General features: G+C 39.0%; 2 protein-coding genes across 2 annotated transcripts; both read left to right on the forward strand.

Moving 5' to 3' along the window:
* Positions 1 to 1,800: 1,800 nt before the first annotated feature.
* On the forward strand, positions 1,801 to 2,708 carry LOC121745985 (secreted RxLR effector protein 161-like). The gene is made up of 2 exons (XM_042139930.1): positions 1,801 to 2,442; positions 2,646 to 2,708. The coding sequence occupies exons 1-2, from the start codon at positions 1,801 to 1,803 to the stop codon at positions 2,706 to 2,708; spliced, it is 705 nt and encodes a 234-aa protein (XP_041995864.1).
* A 600-nt stretch (positions 2,709 to 3,308) lies between these two features.
* Positions 3,309 to 5,379, forward strand: LOC121744937. Its single transcript, XM_042138651.1, has 5 exons — positions 3,309 to 3,561; positions 3,657 to 3,752; positions 3,829 to 3,896; positions 3,973 to 4,172; positions 5,194 to 5,379. Exons 1-5 carry the CDS (start codon positions 3,416 to 3,418, stop codon positions 5,263 to 5,265), a joined length of 582 nt encoding a protein of 193 aa, XP_041994585.1. The 5' UTR covers positions 3,309 to 3,415; the 3' UTR covers positions 5,266 to 5,379.
* Positions 5,380 to 14,136: the final 8,757 nt, after the last annotated feature.

A 14,136-nucleotide genomic window follows, 5' to 3' on the forward strand; every position in this document is an offset into this window, starting at 1 on the left:
TTCAAAATCATCAAAAATCCACACCCAAACCCTTCACTTTTTCATGATTTACAATTTGACCCCCATTTATGCAAAAATTCCCTATCTGCACCCTATTCTCCCAAATACCTGCAAAATAAGCCCCGAAAAAATAAATTTGATACTATCACATGCCATAATAGTTTCTTTGCCTTAGAAAATGATACTAATATTTGTATTTCATACCAAACGAGGGAAATGAATAGAGATAAACTTGGGGGTGGATTTTTTATTGTGGAGCTACTGATTCTATTACGTATGATATCTCTAATATTGGAACACTTCATAGTTCTAGGAGAACACATGTTGAAATAGCTAATGGAGAAATTTCAAAAGTTGAGGGTGCCGGCACAGTTCAAATATCTCCGACCTTGAAAGTTTCAAATTGTCTCTATGTCCCCTTTCTGACCCAAAAGTTATTGTCCATTAGTCAAATCACCAGTGAGCTAAATTGCACTCTTCTAATGAATCCTAAGTTTTGTTTTCTTCAGGATATCCGGGCAGGGATGATTATTGGGCGTGGCACTGAGCATCACGGGTTGTACTATGTGGATGAGATAGCTCAAACTGACAGGGCAATGCTGGCTCAAGGAACTTCGGAACAGGAGGCATGGTTATGGCAAAGGCGGTTAGGGCACCCGTCATTTAGTTATTTGCAGATTTTATTTCCTAATTTTGCTAAACTTCAATCTATGCATTGTGATACACGTGTTTTTGAAAAAAGCCACAGACATTCGTTTAAACCTACCGATACTAGATTTGATTCAGTTTTTTCCTTAATTCACTTCGATGTGTGGGGCACATCTCCGATTGTTGGGGGTAATGGGATAAAATATTTTGTCTTATTGGATGGCATGGGTATATTTTCTGAAAAACAAATCTTATGTTTTCGCAAAAGTCATGGAGTTTTATAACATCATCCCACCGACGTTTGAGGTAAATACTACTAACAATCAGGATAGCTCAAATTCTACTTTTGCTAACAATGATGACACAGAAATAAACACTATTGACGGAGACACTATGAGATATGTCTTGCCACCTCTTAGCACTAGAGGAATCTCACCCAAAAGATACTCACCGGAGAAGAATAACACTCGAGCGAGATACTCGATTGGGAACGTTGCCAGGGCTAATCTTACCAAAATTGCCCTCGCATTTGAAGAGGCCATATACGAAGAAGACAAGATTCCGCAAACAGTTGAAGAAGTAGTAAAAAGCAAACACTGGAGAGAAGCAATGAAGTTGGAAATGAAGGCACTGGCAAGGAATAATACTTGGGAAAAGTGTCAGCTTCCAGAAGGAAAGAAGTCAATACGGTGTAGATGGTTGTTTACAATAAAGAGAAGGCATGATGGTAGCATCGAAAGATATAAAGCCCTCCTGGTTGCAAAAGGATACACACAAACATATGGGGTGGACTACTCAGAAACATTCTCACCAGTGGCTAAAATGGATATTGTTCGAGTGTTGTTATCGATTGCAGCAAACAAGGATTGGCCCCTACATCAACTTGACGTAACCAATGCCTTTCTTCATGGGGAGCTAACAAAGGAAATCTATATGGAAGTTCCCTCGGGGTTCTCTGAGGAATTTGGAAATGGAGAAGTGTGCAAACTAAAGAAAACTCTTTATGGGTTGAAACAGTCTCCCAAGGCCTGGTTTGGTAGGTTCACTGAAGCAATGAAGAAATACAACTACCACTAGAGCAATACAGATCATACACTGTTCACAAAAAGAAGAGAAGGACAAATCACTTGTCTGATAATTTATGTGGACTACATGATTATCATCAGAGACGACTTGGAGGAAATTGAAAGGTTGAAAACAAACTTGGCTTCCGAATTTGAAATGATGAACTTGGGATATCTGAAGTATTTTTTGGGAATTGAAGTAAAGAGATCAAGTCAAGGTATCTTCATCAATCCGAAGAAGTATATCCTAGATCTTCTGGCAGAAACAAGATTGATGGATTGCAAGCGTGCTGATACACCCATTGCAGTAAATCACGGCTTGCAAATCATAAAGGGAACATCATTGGCAGATCGTGGAAAATATCAATGTCTAGTCGGGAAGTTAATTTACTTATCATATACTAGACCAGATATTGCTTATGCGGTTAGTGTAGTAAGTCAGTTTATGCATCATCCCCAAAACGACCACGTGGAAGCAGCACTGAGGATTGTGAAGTATCTAAAAGGTACTTTTGATCATGGAGTTATGTTCAAAAGAAACAACCATTTAGAAATTCACGGTTACACAGACGCAGATTGGGCTGGAAATCCCGCCGACAGAAGATCTACTGTCGGATACCTCACATTCATTGGTGGAAATTTAGTTTCATGGAAAAGTAAGAAACAAAAGGTGGTGGCGCTCTCAAGTGCAGAAGCCGAATTCAAAGGAATTAGAAGTGGTTTGACCGAAGTATTATGGTTAAGGAGGTTGATGAGAGAATTGAGTTTATTATCTCCAAAGACATGTCAACTCTTCTGTGATAACAAAGCAGCAATTAGTATGTCAGAGAATCCATTTCAACACAAAAGAACAAAACATGTGGAGGTTGAACGGCACTTCATCAAAGAAAACATCGAAGCTGGAATTGTGACATTTCTATTCGTTCGATCCAGAGATCAACTGACAGATATTTTAACCAAGGCTGTGGGCACAAAGAATTTCCGAGAAGTCCTTGACAAGTTAAGCATCGGCATTCCCGTAACTTAACTTGAGGGGGATTATTGGACATGGAACTTTGAAGAGTTTCAAGAATATTGAAAGAAGAAGTAGAGAGTTTCAAAGAGAAAATATTTATTAGATTGGGGTCTCTATATTTAATTTACCCATCCCTATAGCCCTATAAATAGATGTAATGAATGTATATGCAAAACAATAGAAATAATACAATCAAATCTTTTCTCAATTCTCGATGTGTGAAATACTCAAAACACATGTATGGTACAAAACATAATATTCGAGGAGTAGATATTTAGACTAGTTTTTTTAGCTGCTGCAACCCCAAAATATAATTAAAACAATCTAATAAATAGGTGACGTTAATATAATTAATTCTCATAAACAGCTTATTTATTAGGAGTGAATTAGATAGCCGTGGGATCCACACGACATTTACTTTTGCACATAGCAATTTGTCTGCTTGAATTTTCCATGAGAATAATGAATAACATACTATTGGATCAATTAAATATATTCGAGCACGAGGTTAAACGTGAACTTCGAGGCAATTTCAATTCTATACAGTTCTTAAAAGTATTACACCCAAAATTTGAATTATTCCATTTTTCTATGAATACAGAGTCAATTCAACTCGTTTACACCTTGCAAGCAATATATATTCAGATCTCGCAGTAAAAAAAACATTAACACAAGTAGTTGTATTTCGATGGCTTCTATCTCTACTTCCACTCACATAATAGCCCTTCACCAAACCACTCACACCAACAAAAATCTTCCCAATCACGATGGCCACTGCTCATTTCTTCGCCGGAGTCATTTCCACACATCTCAATCATCAAGACCATCAAACAAGTAAATATTGTGTACCATGAGCTTTATATTATTATAAAATTGTAAAATGTGTTATTTATATTTTTTGTAAATTAATTTGGGGTTTCAATTTTTAGGGACTTTGTTGTCCGGAGAGCCACCCCGGAGATCGCCGGAGAAATCATGGTTTCAAATCCTCTCTCCGGCATACCATTTATCGGAGACAATCCATTGTAAGTTTCTCTAAATTTCAAAATCATCAAATCAAGTATGATTAATAAATCCATGTTGCTTAATTAATTGTTGCAGGCTTGCTGGAATTTTCGCATTAACTGTAGGTGTACCATTTATGATCCAAAGGATAGTTGCATTTACAAGTAAGCGATTTATAATTAATTAATTATTTATTGTAGATCGGAAATAATTATGATTAATTGAGTAACGGATGTGTAGAGCAAATCGAGGCGGCGTCGCAGACGGTGGAGAAAATAGCGGACACGGTGGAGAATATAGCCGACGAGGTGGACAAAGCGGCGGAGGAGCTGAAGGCGGCGCTGCCGGACGGCCGGCTGAAGGAGGCCGTTACTTTTGTGGAAAAGCTTGCTGAAAATACATCTGATGGCGCAGATAAAGTCAGCGATTTAATGGACATGGTATTTTTTTTTCAATTTAATGAAATTATACTTTCTAATTAATGTCTAAGTTATGAAAATAATTATTGCCAACAATTATTGGGTTGATAAAAATTAAAAAGAAATACATATAAGATGAAGATGGCACATTATTTGATTTAATGTACTAGTTGCCATGATAGGCACGTGACGTATGTTGCCAGCTTTCTTTCTTTTGACTGTTGACTGATTAAATTAGTCTATGAAAGTTAATTTATTTTTATTTTAAGTTGAGTAATTTTTTTGGTAAAGTATCTTCCTTGCTCTCTTTTTCACTGTCATCATATACTTATTCTAGTTATATTTTAACCTATAAAATTAATTTTTTGAATTCAATATCCCAAAAAAACATCTTAATTATCTTGAGGAAGTACCATTTTTTATAATCTTTTACTCTTTTTTTCTCTCTATGTCAATATTCATCTTCAGGTAATAATATTTCAATAATTCTTTTCTCTATCTGATTTTATTATTTCATACTCCGTATTAAAGCTTATAGAAGGTATTTTGGTAATAATATTATTTATATATATATTTTTCCTCACCTCATTAGATTTTATCTATGTTATTTAGTGTTCTAGTCCATTTATATACTACTGTAATCTCATTTTAGTCATTTCACTACATAATTATTAAGATGTTTATTTACTAATTTTCCAGATTGTGCAAGTGGATCATGCACTTTACTACTACTAAATAGTTAAACTCACATTTCTTTATAAAATTAAGATAAAACATGAGACTTAGTGTTCCACTATTTTCTCTGTCCATTTTTATGTACATTTCTCAAAACCAGCAACAAATCAAAATGAGAGACATTGTTAGTGGAAAGTTATTTTATTTGATCGATTTTTTAATATTCACGTAACATGTTATTCATATTTTAATTATATATGTATAGAGGAATGATATGTTACACAACTTATGTGAGCTCTTTATGTGAGTGCTAATCTCGTTTGACGCACGTTTAGAGCTATAATTAATCTGATAACAAAACATGCAGGTGCAAGAATTCGATGACAAGCTGGACGAGTTTATGGACAAGGATAAAAACAAAGGCACTGGCAAAGCTTGAGTTTTTCGACAACGGATTGTTAGTACCTATTAGGATTTAGGAGTGTACTGAGATTAAATATTTGAATGTTGTTAATATCATTGATTATCCACGAGATTTTGCTGTTGCACCTCATGCATTCCATCTACAAATATGTGTCACACTTTAACTCTGCTCGGTTTTTTAAATTTTGCAAAAAATAGACATAAGATGGAGTAGTAAAATATACTCCTATACAAGGATAGATAGTGCTTTGCATATATTAATTTTATAATAAAATTTGAATGAAATAGATGAGTAATATATGATGTACATGAGGAATGATATGCTAGATACTTTATGTGAGCACCAGTCTGTGTTTTTCGTTTTGATTTATATTTAGTTTATGATTCTAATACATTAAATATGTTATTAAAAATTTTCACAAAATTCATAAAAATCAAAGTTTAATTTATTATTTTATTTATTAATTTGAAATTATAGAAAAAAAAGAGCAAATTAATCGAGCTTTGATTTTTATGAATTCTATAAAATTAAGAACTCCAATAATATAGTATGTAATAGGAGTACATCATTATCACATTAAAATGATAATGCTAGAGGCGACTGCAGTAGTCCTTAGTGAAATGAGTTGGAACCAATTCTGTTACGATTCTTCTTCGATTTACCTAACATTAAAGCATGTAATTGCTGTCGTGATCTAATTGAATTAGTATTAATTCTTATATTGGAATCTTGAATTTAAGATGCTCAGTCAACAAAATTTGATCAATAATAAATGTGATGAGACATTTAATTTTGAGAAATTAAATGATATAGCGTCGATTTACGTTCCGCGTAGATGACCGTAGTATATTCACTTTCTCAAATCCGATTCCCGGTCAGTGAGAAAAATTGGATTAAAGTTGTTCACATTGTAGCTTTTAATAAAGCTATGAGATTTAAAACTTAGGGAGTAATTAACTAGTGTTAATAATCCCACATAGGAGATGAGACACATCTTTTAATGTGTATTTATTAAGTGACTTTAATACACTTAATAATTATAGTGGACTAAGATGGGTTGAAGAGCCCACACACGCGCACACGCGCGCCAAGCCGAGCCGTGCCCGCGCCCTTGGACTTGGACTTGGACTTGGACTTGGACTTGTCCCTGGACCCAAACTTAATGTTTTGGACCAACGCTTAGTCAGCGAGACCAGTGGCATGACACATCGTCAACTATGACGCAGTCAAAGTCTGCGAGGCTGCCACGTAACGCAGTCCACATGCGACGGATGAAGCGAGACCAGTGGCATGACACATGGTCAACTATGACGCAGTCAAAGTCTACGAGGCTGCCACGTAACGCAGTCCACATGCGACGGATGAACTGGGCTTGTACATCGTCTAGATTCATCGTCGACCACTCCAGCTTTCAAATTCGTAACGGCCAGCCGTTACAGCCACGCCATGATGACAGCCATCAAGGCTGAGTTGACACCTGTAGTGGACTAGGCCTATAAATAGGCTAATCATTTCTTGCATCAATAGAACTTACACACAAGCATCATACTCTCTCTGCATAGTCTTTCTTCCCAAAGCTCTGTCCTCTCCTCTTCTAGTTCGCCGGAGCTCTGCTGATAGCGGTGCTGCTTCACCAGAGACGTTGCCGTTTTATCTTTGGGGACGACACGCCAAACCGAGAGTACTACCGGGGCGTATCTCATCTTGCGGAAAGAGGACTTTCCTCGACTGGCTAAGTTTGATTTCCAGTTTCGTTTTCATTATATTTTCAGTTTCAGTTCTTCCTTCTTTGGTCTTATTACGTCCGGTTTTGTTTATCAAGGCTGAGTTGACACCTGTAGTGGACTAGGTCTATAAATAGGCTAATCATTTCTTGCATCAATAGAACTTACACACAAGCATCATACTCTCTCTGCATAGTCTTTCTTCCCAAAGCTCTGTCCTCTCCTCTTCTAGTTCGCCGGAGCTCTGCTGATAGCGGTGCTGCTTCACCAGAGACGTTGCCGTTTTATCTTTGGGGACGACACGCCAAACCGAGAGTACTACCGGGGCGTATCTCATCTTGCGGAAAGAGGACTTTCCTCGACTCGGCTAAGTTTGATTTCCAGTTTCGTTTTCATTATAATTTCAGTTTCAGTTCTTCCTTCTTTGGTCTTATTAAGTCCGGTTTTGTTTATCTCTTGTAATTCCAGTAATAATCGAAACATCTTAAATATATTATATTTGATTAAATCATCGATCACTATCGATGATGACGGAAAAATGTGGACAAGGGATTAAAAAAATATGCATTGGTGCAACTTGAGGAAGATTATATTAATTTAGTTCTTGATATACAATATTCTTGAAGTATCTAGCTAGATTCATATACAAATTTTAACAAATAAAAAATGTTAATTGTTAAAATAAATATTCACAAAATTTTCAGAAGCATCTAAGTTATTTCATATTTTCATTAATGCTATTTCAAACGATGTTCTAATATTGACTTTAATCACCTTTTTGGTATAAAAATCGAAGATTTTTGGTGGGGCTGCGTTTTCGCATTCGAGTGGATCAAGTTATATGGAAGATAACTGAACCGGATGGATCAGTTAGCAAATGTCGTTGCCACTTGATCAAGGCGTTCACGATCTCGCTAGCCACCAATGTAATTTATAACTCCCAATTTTGCACTACTTTAACAGTAAAGCGGCAAGTTCGGGGTCGATCCCACAAAGAAACCAGCGTATCAAGTGTGTGAGTAGTGAACAGGGGGTCGGCTGCTGCCACACTTTAATTTTGAGAGTTTTTAACTACTGATTTTACCTTAGGCAGAAAGTAAACTATCTACTGGATCAAGGTACTGCTAACTACTAGATCAAGTAAGTGCCATGCTGGAATAAAACTGACTACCTAGGCATGCGGCGAAAACATAAACACTTTGCTATTCGACATGATTAAACACTGGATCAAACTCTAAAGCGAAATTAAACTAGAACAGTGAATACGAAGGCGAAAACTAAACAACTCCAATTTTATACGCAAAACTCAGAACAGTGTTGCAAGCATACGGAATACAGAAAGATTGATTCTTTAACTACAGAACAACTCAAAATCAAACTAAGCTAACAACTTCGGGAAATAAGAAAGCAAGTAGAGTCGAGAAAACTCTCGGATGAAAATTCGAGATAACGCCGAACAAATATCGAATACTCTGTCGCGCTCCCTCTCTCTAGCTAACCATTTCTCTCACTATCTTTAGAACTGGGAAACTAAACTAAAACGTAAACTAAACGTAAAAAGAGATCCTCTGATTATGGTGGCACATCCTCTACTTATAGGCACTTCACACAATCTCCAACTGGATAACGATCTTGGCAGAGGATATTCGCTCACTCTGTGAGCGAGCGACTCATCGATTGCTACGTGTCTTCCTTCTAGAATGATGTCGCTTTTCAATAACAGATTCATGACTCAGCTTCGTCCTTGCGTCTCATGTATCAGCACGTGTCCCTCTTCTAGAACGTCGTCCTTGCTAACAGAATGATGCCCACCATCCAGCTCATTAGCCTCGCGTGTCCTCCTTCTAGAATCCAGTTGTCCCCGCCCAACTGTTTGATCACCCCCTTTGATCAGTTCACCCGATTTTTGGCCTTTTTCGCCTTTTGTACTAACTTGATCAATTTGTCCTTGTTTCCTTGGTCAAGCCGTATTCCTGCACATTTAACACTTGTTTTGCGCGATAACTGACCAAGTATAGTACATTTTACCCCCTAAATCGATGCATGAAATAGGCCTTATCAATTTTAGTATTGAAAATTTTATAATTGCAAAAGACTAAAAGTCGTCAACATGTTCACTCATTGATCTATATAAACACCTTCTCCCTGTCTCATATAAAGTGATCAATTTATGGCCGCCAGTGGGTTAGGCCTCCTCATTAACGGGTTACTGCATACCCTGATTTAACCCCTCACATGATATCGGGCCGGAGTGTGGGGGTCGTCAAGGCGACGAAATGATATTTTTTCCATTTTATGTTCTCTTAACTTAAGTTACTGACTTTTTTAATAAAAATATACTTCCTCCGTCCCAAGATATTAGATTCATTTCTTTTGGCACAAGAATTTAGAAGGTGTTGTTTAGTGGTGTAAGTGGGGTTGGTAATAAAGTAAATTTTTACCGTAAATAGAAATGACTCAAGTATGTTGGGACACCCCAAAGTGGTATACGAATCTAATATCTTGGGGCGGAGGGAGTAACATTTTATTTTCTCTTAATTTATTATCTATTTATCTACCTAAATTTATTCTTGCAACCAGACTCAATAAAATAAATTTTTAAATTTCATACCGAAAAGAAGTTGATCACTTATGATGAGAATGAAGGAGTACATCCCAATATTCAAAACTCAAAACAATTTTACCTTATTTCATAGTACTCCCTCTGTTCCATTATAGTGGAGTCATTTTGTCATTTTGATACGTTCTATAGTAGTGGAGTCATTTAATTTTTTAATAAAAGTCAACACATTTCTTCTCACTTACTTTACTCTCTTTTCTTTATTCTCTATTCATTTCTCTACGTTTTCAATTCTTAGCCGCTTTATTCTTTATTTACTTACCTCACTTAACATAATTTTTCTTAAATCGCGTGCCAAAAAAAGCGCATCCACTATCACAAAATAAAAAGAGTAATATTTTTTTTACTTTATTATCTCTACTGAACTCAATAAATATCATTTAAAAAGTGAATGACGTGTAACAAGAACTGAAAGATTACAACAATTCTACCTTACTGAATTTTTTCTTTAATTTTCTGATATGGCTATGATAGGGTCCTTGATTTTCAGTGAATCTCGCTGAAAATCATCTCCAGTATCTTTTATTTTATTTGATTTAGTATCTCTTATTTTAGTTAGTTATATTCCATATCTTTTGTAATCTTTTATTATCTTTCTTGATTAGCAAGATATGTTTAGGGTTTAGAATTCTATAAATTATAGAATTCTCTAGTATTTTGATTCATTGAGAAATAAAGTTAATTACTTGTTCTCATTCTCGGTTCTGGCGGAAATCGCCCCTTAGCATCTCAACTAGGGTTTCTCTTGTTCTTCGTTTCCCTACAAATCGTTGGTGCTCTAGTCCGATAGATCAAGGGTCTATCAACTGGTGCTTCCATTGTTTACTCTTCCTCCATCAAAATCTCTCAAAACTCACGACTCACGACAAAATCCTCACAATCTCAATCCATACTCCAATCATCACAGCCACGCAGCCATCGCTTGTTTCCATGGCTTTTCTCCAGGAATCTTTACAACAACATGCTCTCCGTGAGATCCTCGTGGACTTGCAACAACTGGTTGCTGCTCATGGCGAATTTCTAGCCAATTTCAGACGTCATACACTGACCGAGGAGCCTCCGGACAACCTTGAAGAGCGCTCGCCACCACATCAGCCGTGGAATACTCGGCCACCGGACCAGCAGCCAGTCATGGGACCTCAGCGGGGCAGGTCTCTTCCACCGTCGGTCTCAAAAGCATCGCTTGGTATCAACCCCCATGCCCTACCGCGCCTCCGCCTCGAACCACCACGTTTCGACGGAGAGAAGGCCCTGGATTGGATCTGTAAGGTCCAACAATATTACAACCACCACTACACTCCGCTCGATGATCGTCTTTATCTTACGAAATACTTGTTCGATCCGCCGGCGACCGATTGGTTTCATAATTATAAAAAAACTGACATTGATGGTTCGTGGGAGGATTTCTTGGTGGCGGTCTATCATCGTTTTACTCCGGAGTTACTTGAGGGTGATTCACATATGGGGGACGATGTCCATCAATCTGAGCCTATTGTTGATGCACCGAGAGAAGTCATGTAGGAGTCTTCAATAACTGATGCAGCGCCAACTTTCTGCAGCGTTGATGATGTCTCGTGTGATGCGATTCCGGAAGCATATAACGAAGGTGTGGAGACTACCCACTTTGCTCCCGAATTAACGGATGAGGTTTCATGGGTAGATGATGAAAAGCATGAAATTAAGACTGTTCATTTGATCAGCTCAGGCTTTGCAGTTGTTGATCATTCCCCTCCAGTGTCTTCCACAGTTACCAAAAGCAGACACTGCTTTGATGGGGAGCACATTGCACAGCGGGATAATGTGGATATTATTTCATGTGCTGCCATTGTTGTGGCAAACAAGGAGCATGTAGGGAATATCTCTATTGGCAGGGGCAGACCCATGTATAAAATGGGTAGGGCTAAAGCCCTTACTAAAATTATATTTTGAGTTTTTTTCTTTCATAAATTTTTATAATTTATCCAAATTTAAGGCAAATTATTATGTAAAAGCCCTTATAAATAATTTAAAACACTCAAAGATATACTTTAAAACAAAATTTAGAAATCACAGCCCTTATAGTTATTTATTTCTGCGTCCGCCCCGGTCTATTGGAAGGGTAGGGAATATCTCTATTGGAAGGGCAATACCTCTGATGAGGAAAGTTTCCTTGTTGGGGAATGCTTTGGTCGATGGTGAGCAACAGTTTGCTGGCAAAACTGTGTTGCTTGGATTCGATGATATGGACATATTTAAAGGTATAAATTTGAAACTTTTAGCTATGGAGCACATGCTGAAGCAGCATCCGACTTGGCAAGGAAGAGCTGTTCTGGTCCAGATTGCCAATCCTTCCAGAGGAAAAGGAATAAATCTGGATGAAATAAATCGCGAAATAGGGGAGAGCTGCCAGAGAATCGATAAGGAACTTGGAAGGCCTGGATATGAACCTATATGATGAATCGGCGAATTTCTGATGTTAGTAAATGCTGGTAGAGAATAAAGATCACGACACAATGAATTACGTGGTTCGATTTACTGAAGTAAATCTACGTCCACGGGAAGAAGGGAGGGCAAGATTGTATTGCTTGATCTGTTTTTACAGCTTACAACACAGACTTGCTATATGATATTTTATCTCTAGAGAGCTTAACCTTTTTCTATCTGATCTAAGTTCTATTTATACATTGAACTAAGATCGTGGCTTGCATCACCACTAATGATGGTTGTGGATGTCGTGGAGGTCATGGAGGTCCTGCATGTAGCGTAGGTCATGGCCTACGATCGTGGCCTGAGTTGACACCACGTGGTAGTGGGTGTGTTGGAAGTTGTGGAAATCCTGCATGGGTCCACTAACTCCTTGTTCGGTCGAATACTGAGACCGAACTGCTTTGGTTGCCGATCTGAGAGTAGAGCTTGATGCCGACCTGAGAGCAGAGCTTGATTGGTTGGCTTTTACCGAGCTGTAGGCTGAGGCCGAACTCTTACTGAGACCGAACTGCTTTGGTTGCCGATCTGAGAGTAGAGCTTGATGCCGACCTGAGAGCAGAGTTTGATTGGTTGGCTTTTACCGAGCTGTAGGCTGGGGCCGAACTCTTTGGTTGTGCCGAACTGAACTCTTTAGTCATGCCGGACTGATACTCTTTAGTCATGCCGAACTGATACTCTTTCTTGGGCTTTAGGCTGATGGGCCGTCATTGCTGTTGGGCTTGTTTAGTACGCACCCCATCACTACCCCCCCCGAAGGGCGAAGTGAATCACTTCGGCGAAGTGAGTCACTTCGGCATTCTGGATAAAGGCAAGGGGGAGGCTGATGTCAGAGGACGTGCCTTGCATTAAATGCGACAGTAAAATCCGGCCGTTGAATCCTGAAAAGGTGGGATTCGAAACGGTGCGACGATTTTGAAATCTTCGCCGAATCTGATAAATACCTCCTTTCTTCATCATTGAAGCACTTTTGCGACTGCTTCTTCTGCACTCTCTTTTTTGCGAAAATTCTCTCTCCGCTTTCAAGAATTTCTTCAGACTTTCTTCACCTTCAAAAAGTAAGAAAAATGTCTTCTTCTTCTTCTTCGGAGTCGGGTAGCGGTAGGAAAGGGGATAAGGGGTCTTCTAGCCGGAAGGAATCCGGGGAGAAGACCGTAGAGTATTTCCATAGTATTTTGAGTAAGGATACTGTGATATCCCTACCCGAAAAATACTTTTTTCCTGGGGGGAAAGTGGTGGTACCTGACGGTGATCATAGGGCTGACTCCCCGCCGGAGGGTTACGCCACCGTGTACGAGGCCTGCTTAGAATGCGGGCTTCGTTTCCCCCTCCCTTCTGCCTTTATAGATTTACTAGATTTTTTTCAGCTTCCTTTAGGCCAGGTGACTCCGAACTCTTGGAGGCACTTGTCGGCCTTCGCTGCCGAACTCCGTAAGTTAGGAAGGGATTTGTCTTTGAAGGCGATCCTTAAATTCTTTCAATTTAAGAGGAAGGGGTCTTGGTTTTACTTGATCCCTGTACAGCCCTTTAGGGCCTTTTGTAAAACGAAGTGGCCGAAGTGGCAAAACCGCTTCTTCTACTATGATAGGACCGCGGCTCCTAGTTTTCCCTGGAGAGGGCCGAAGTCCGTTATCCGTCATCCTCGGCCTGAACCGTTGGACGAGCTCGATGGCGAGCTCAACAAGATTCCCATAGTTAGGAAACAATACACGGAGTCTGAGCTCGTCAAGGGCGACGTCGTGTTCGACATCTCGTCTTCGGACGAAGAGGCCGAGGGTGAGGATTTCTCTTTATCTTTATGCTCTGCTGCTTTAACGAAGAAAACTAACCTTGTTTTCTTGCTTTTTGGCAGTGTACATGCTGAATAAGGCTATCCGAAAGTCCTCCGAGCTTGTGGAGCCGGAGAGGCAGAGAGCCCCTCGCTCGGCGTCTGAAGCCGAGAAGGATCCGAAGAGGCAAAAAACCTCTTCTTCGGATCCGAAAGAGCCGGAGTCGTGTTCGGCTAAAGGGAAGGGGAAATTTCATGAGTCCCCAAGAGTGCCGGGGAAAGACCTGGTCATCTCCGAGGTGGTTGCAGAC

Source organism: Salvia splendens, chromosome 8, assembly GCF_004379255.2.
Source record: "Salvia splendens isolate huo1 chromosome 8, SspV2, whole genome shotgun sequence".
In the NCBI taxonomy this organism is placed as follows: Eukaryota; Viridiplantae; Streptophyta; class Magnoliopsida; order Lamiales; family Lamiaceae; genus Salvia; species Salvia splendens.

Excerpts from the sequence above, each read along its gene's own strand:
- LOC121745985 (XM_042139930.1), top strand. The coding sequence starts at position 1,801 with ATGATTATCATCAGAGACGACTTGGAGGAAATTGAAAGGTTGAAAACA. Across the intron at positions 2,443-2,645 it reads TTAGAAGTGGTTTGACCGAA|AGATCAACTGACAGATATTT; the intron begins GTATTATGGTTA and ends CGTTCGATCCAG.
- LOC121744937 (XM_042138651.1), top strand. The coding sequence starts at position 3,416 with ATGGCTTCTATCTCTACTTCCACTCACATAATAGCCCTTCACCAAACC. Across the intron at positions 3,562-3,656 it reads TCATCAAGACCATCAAACAA|GGACTTTGTTGTCCGGAGAG; the intron begins GTAAATATTGTG and ends TTCAATTTTTAG. Across the intron at positions 4,173-5,193 it reads TCAGCGATTTAATGGACATG|GTGCAAGAATTCGATGACAA; the intron begins GTATTTTTTTTT and ends CAAAACATGCAG.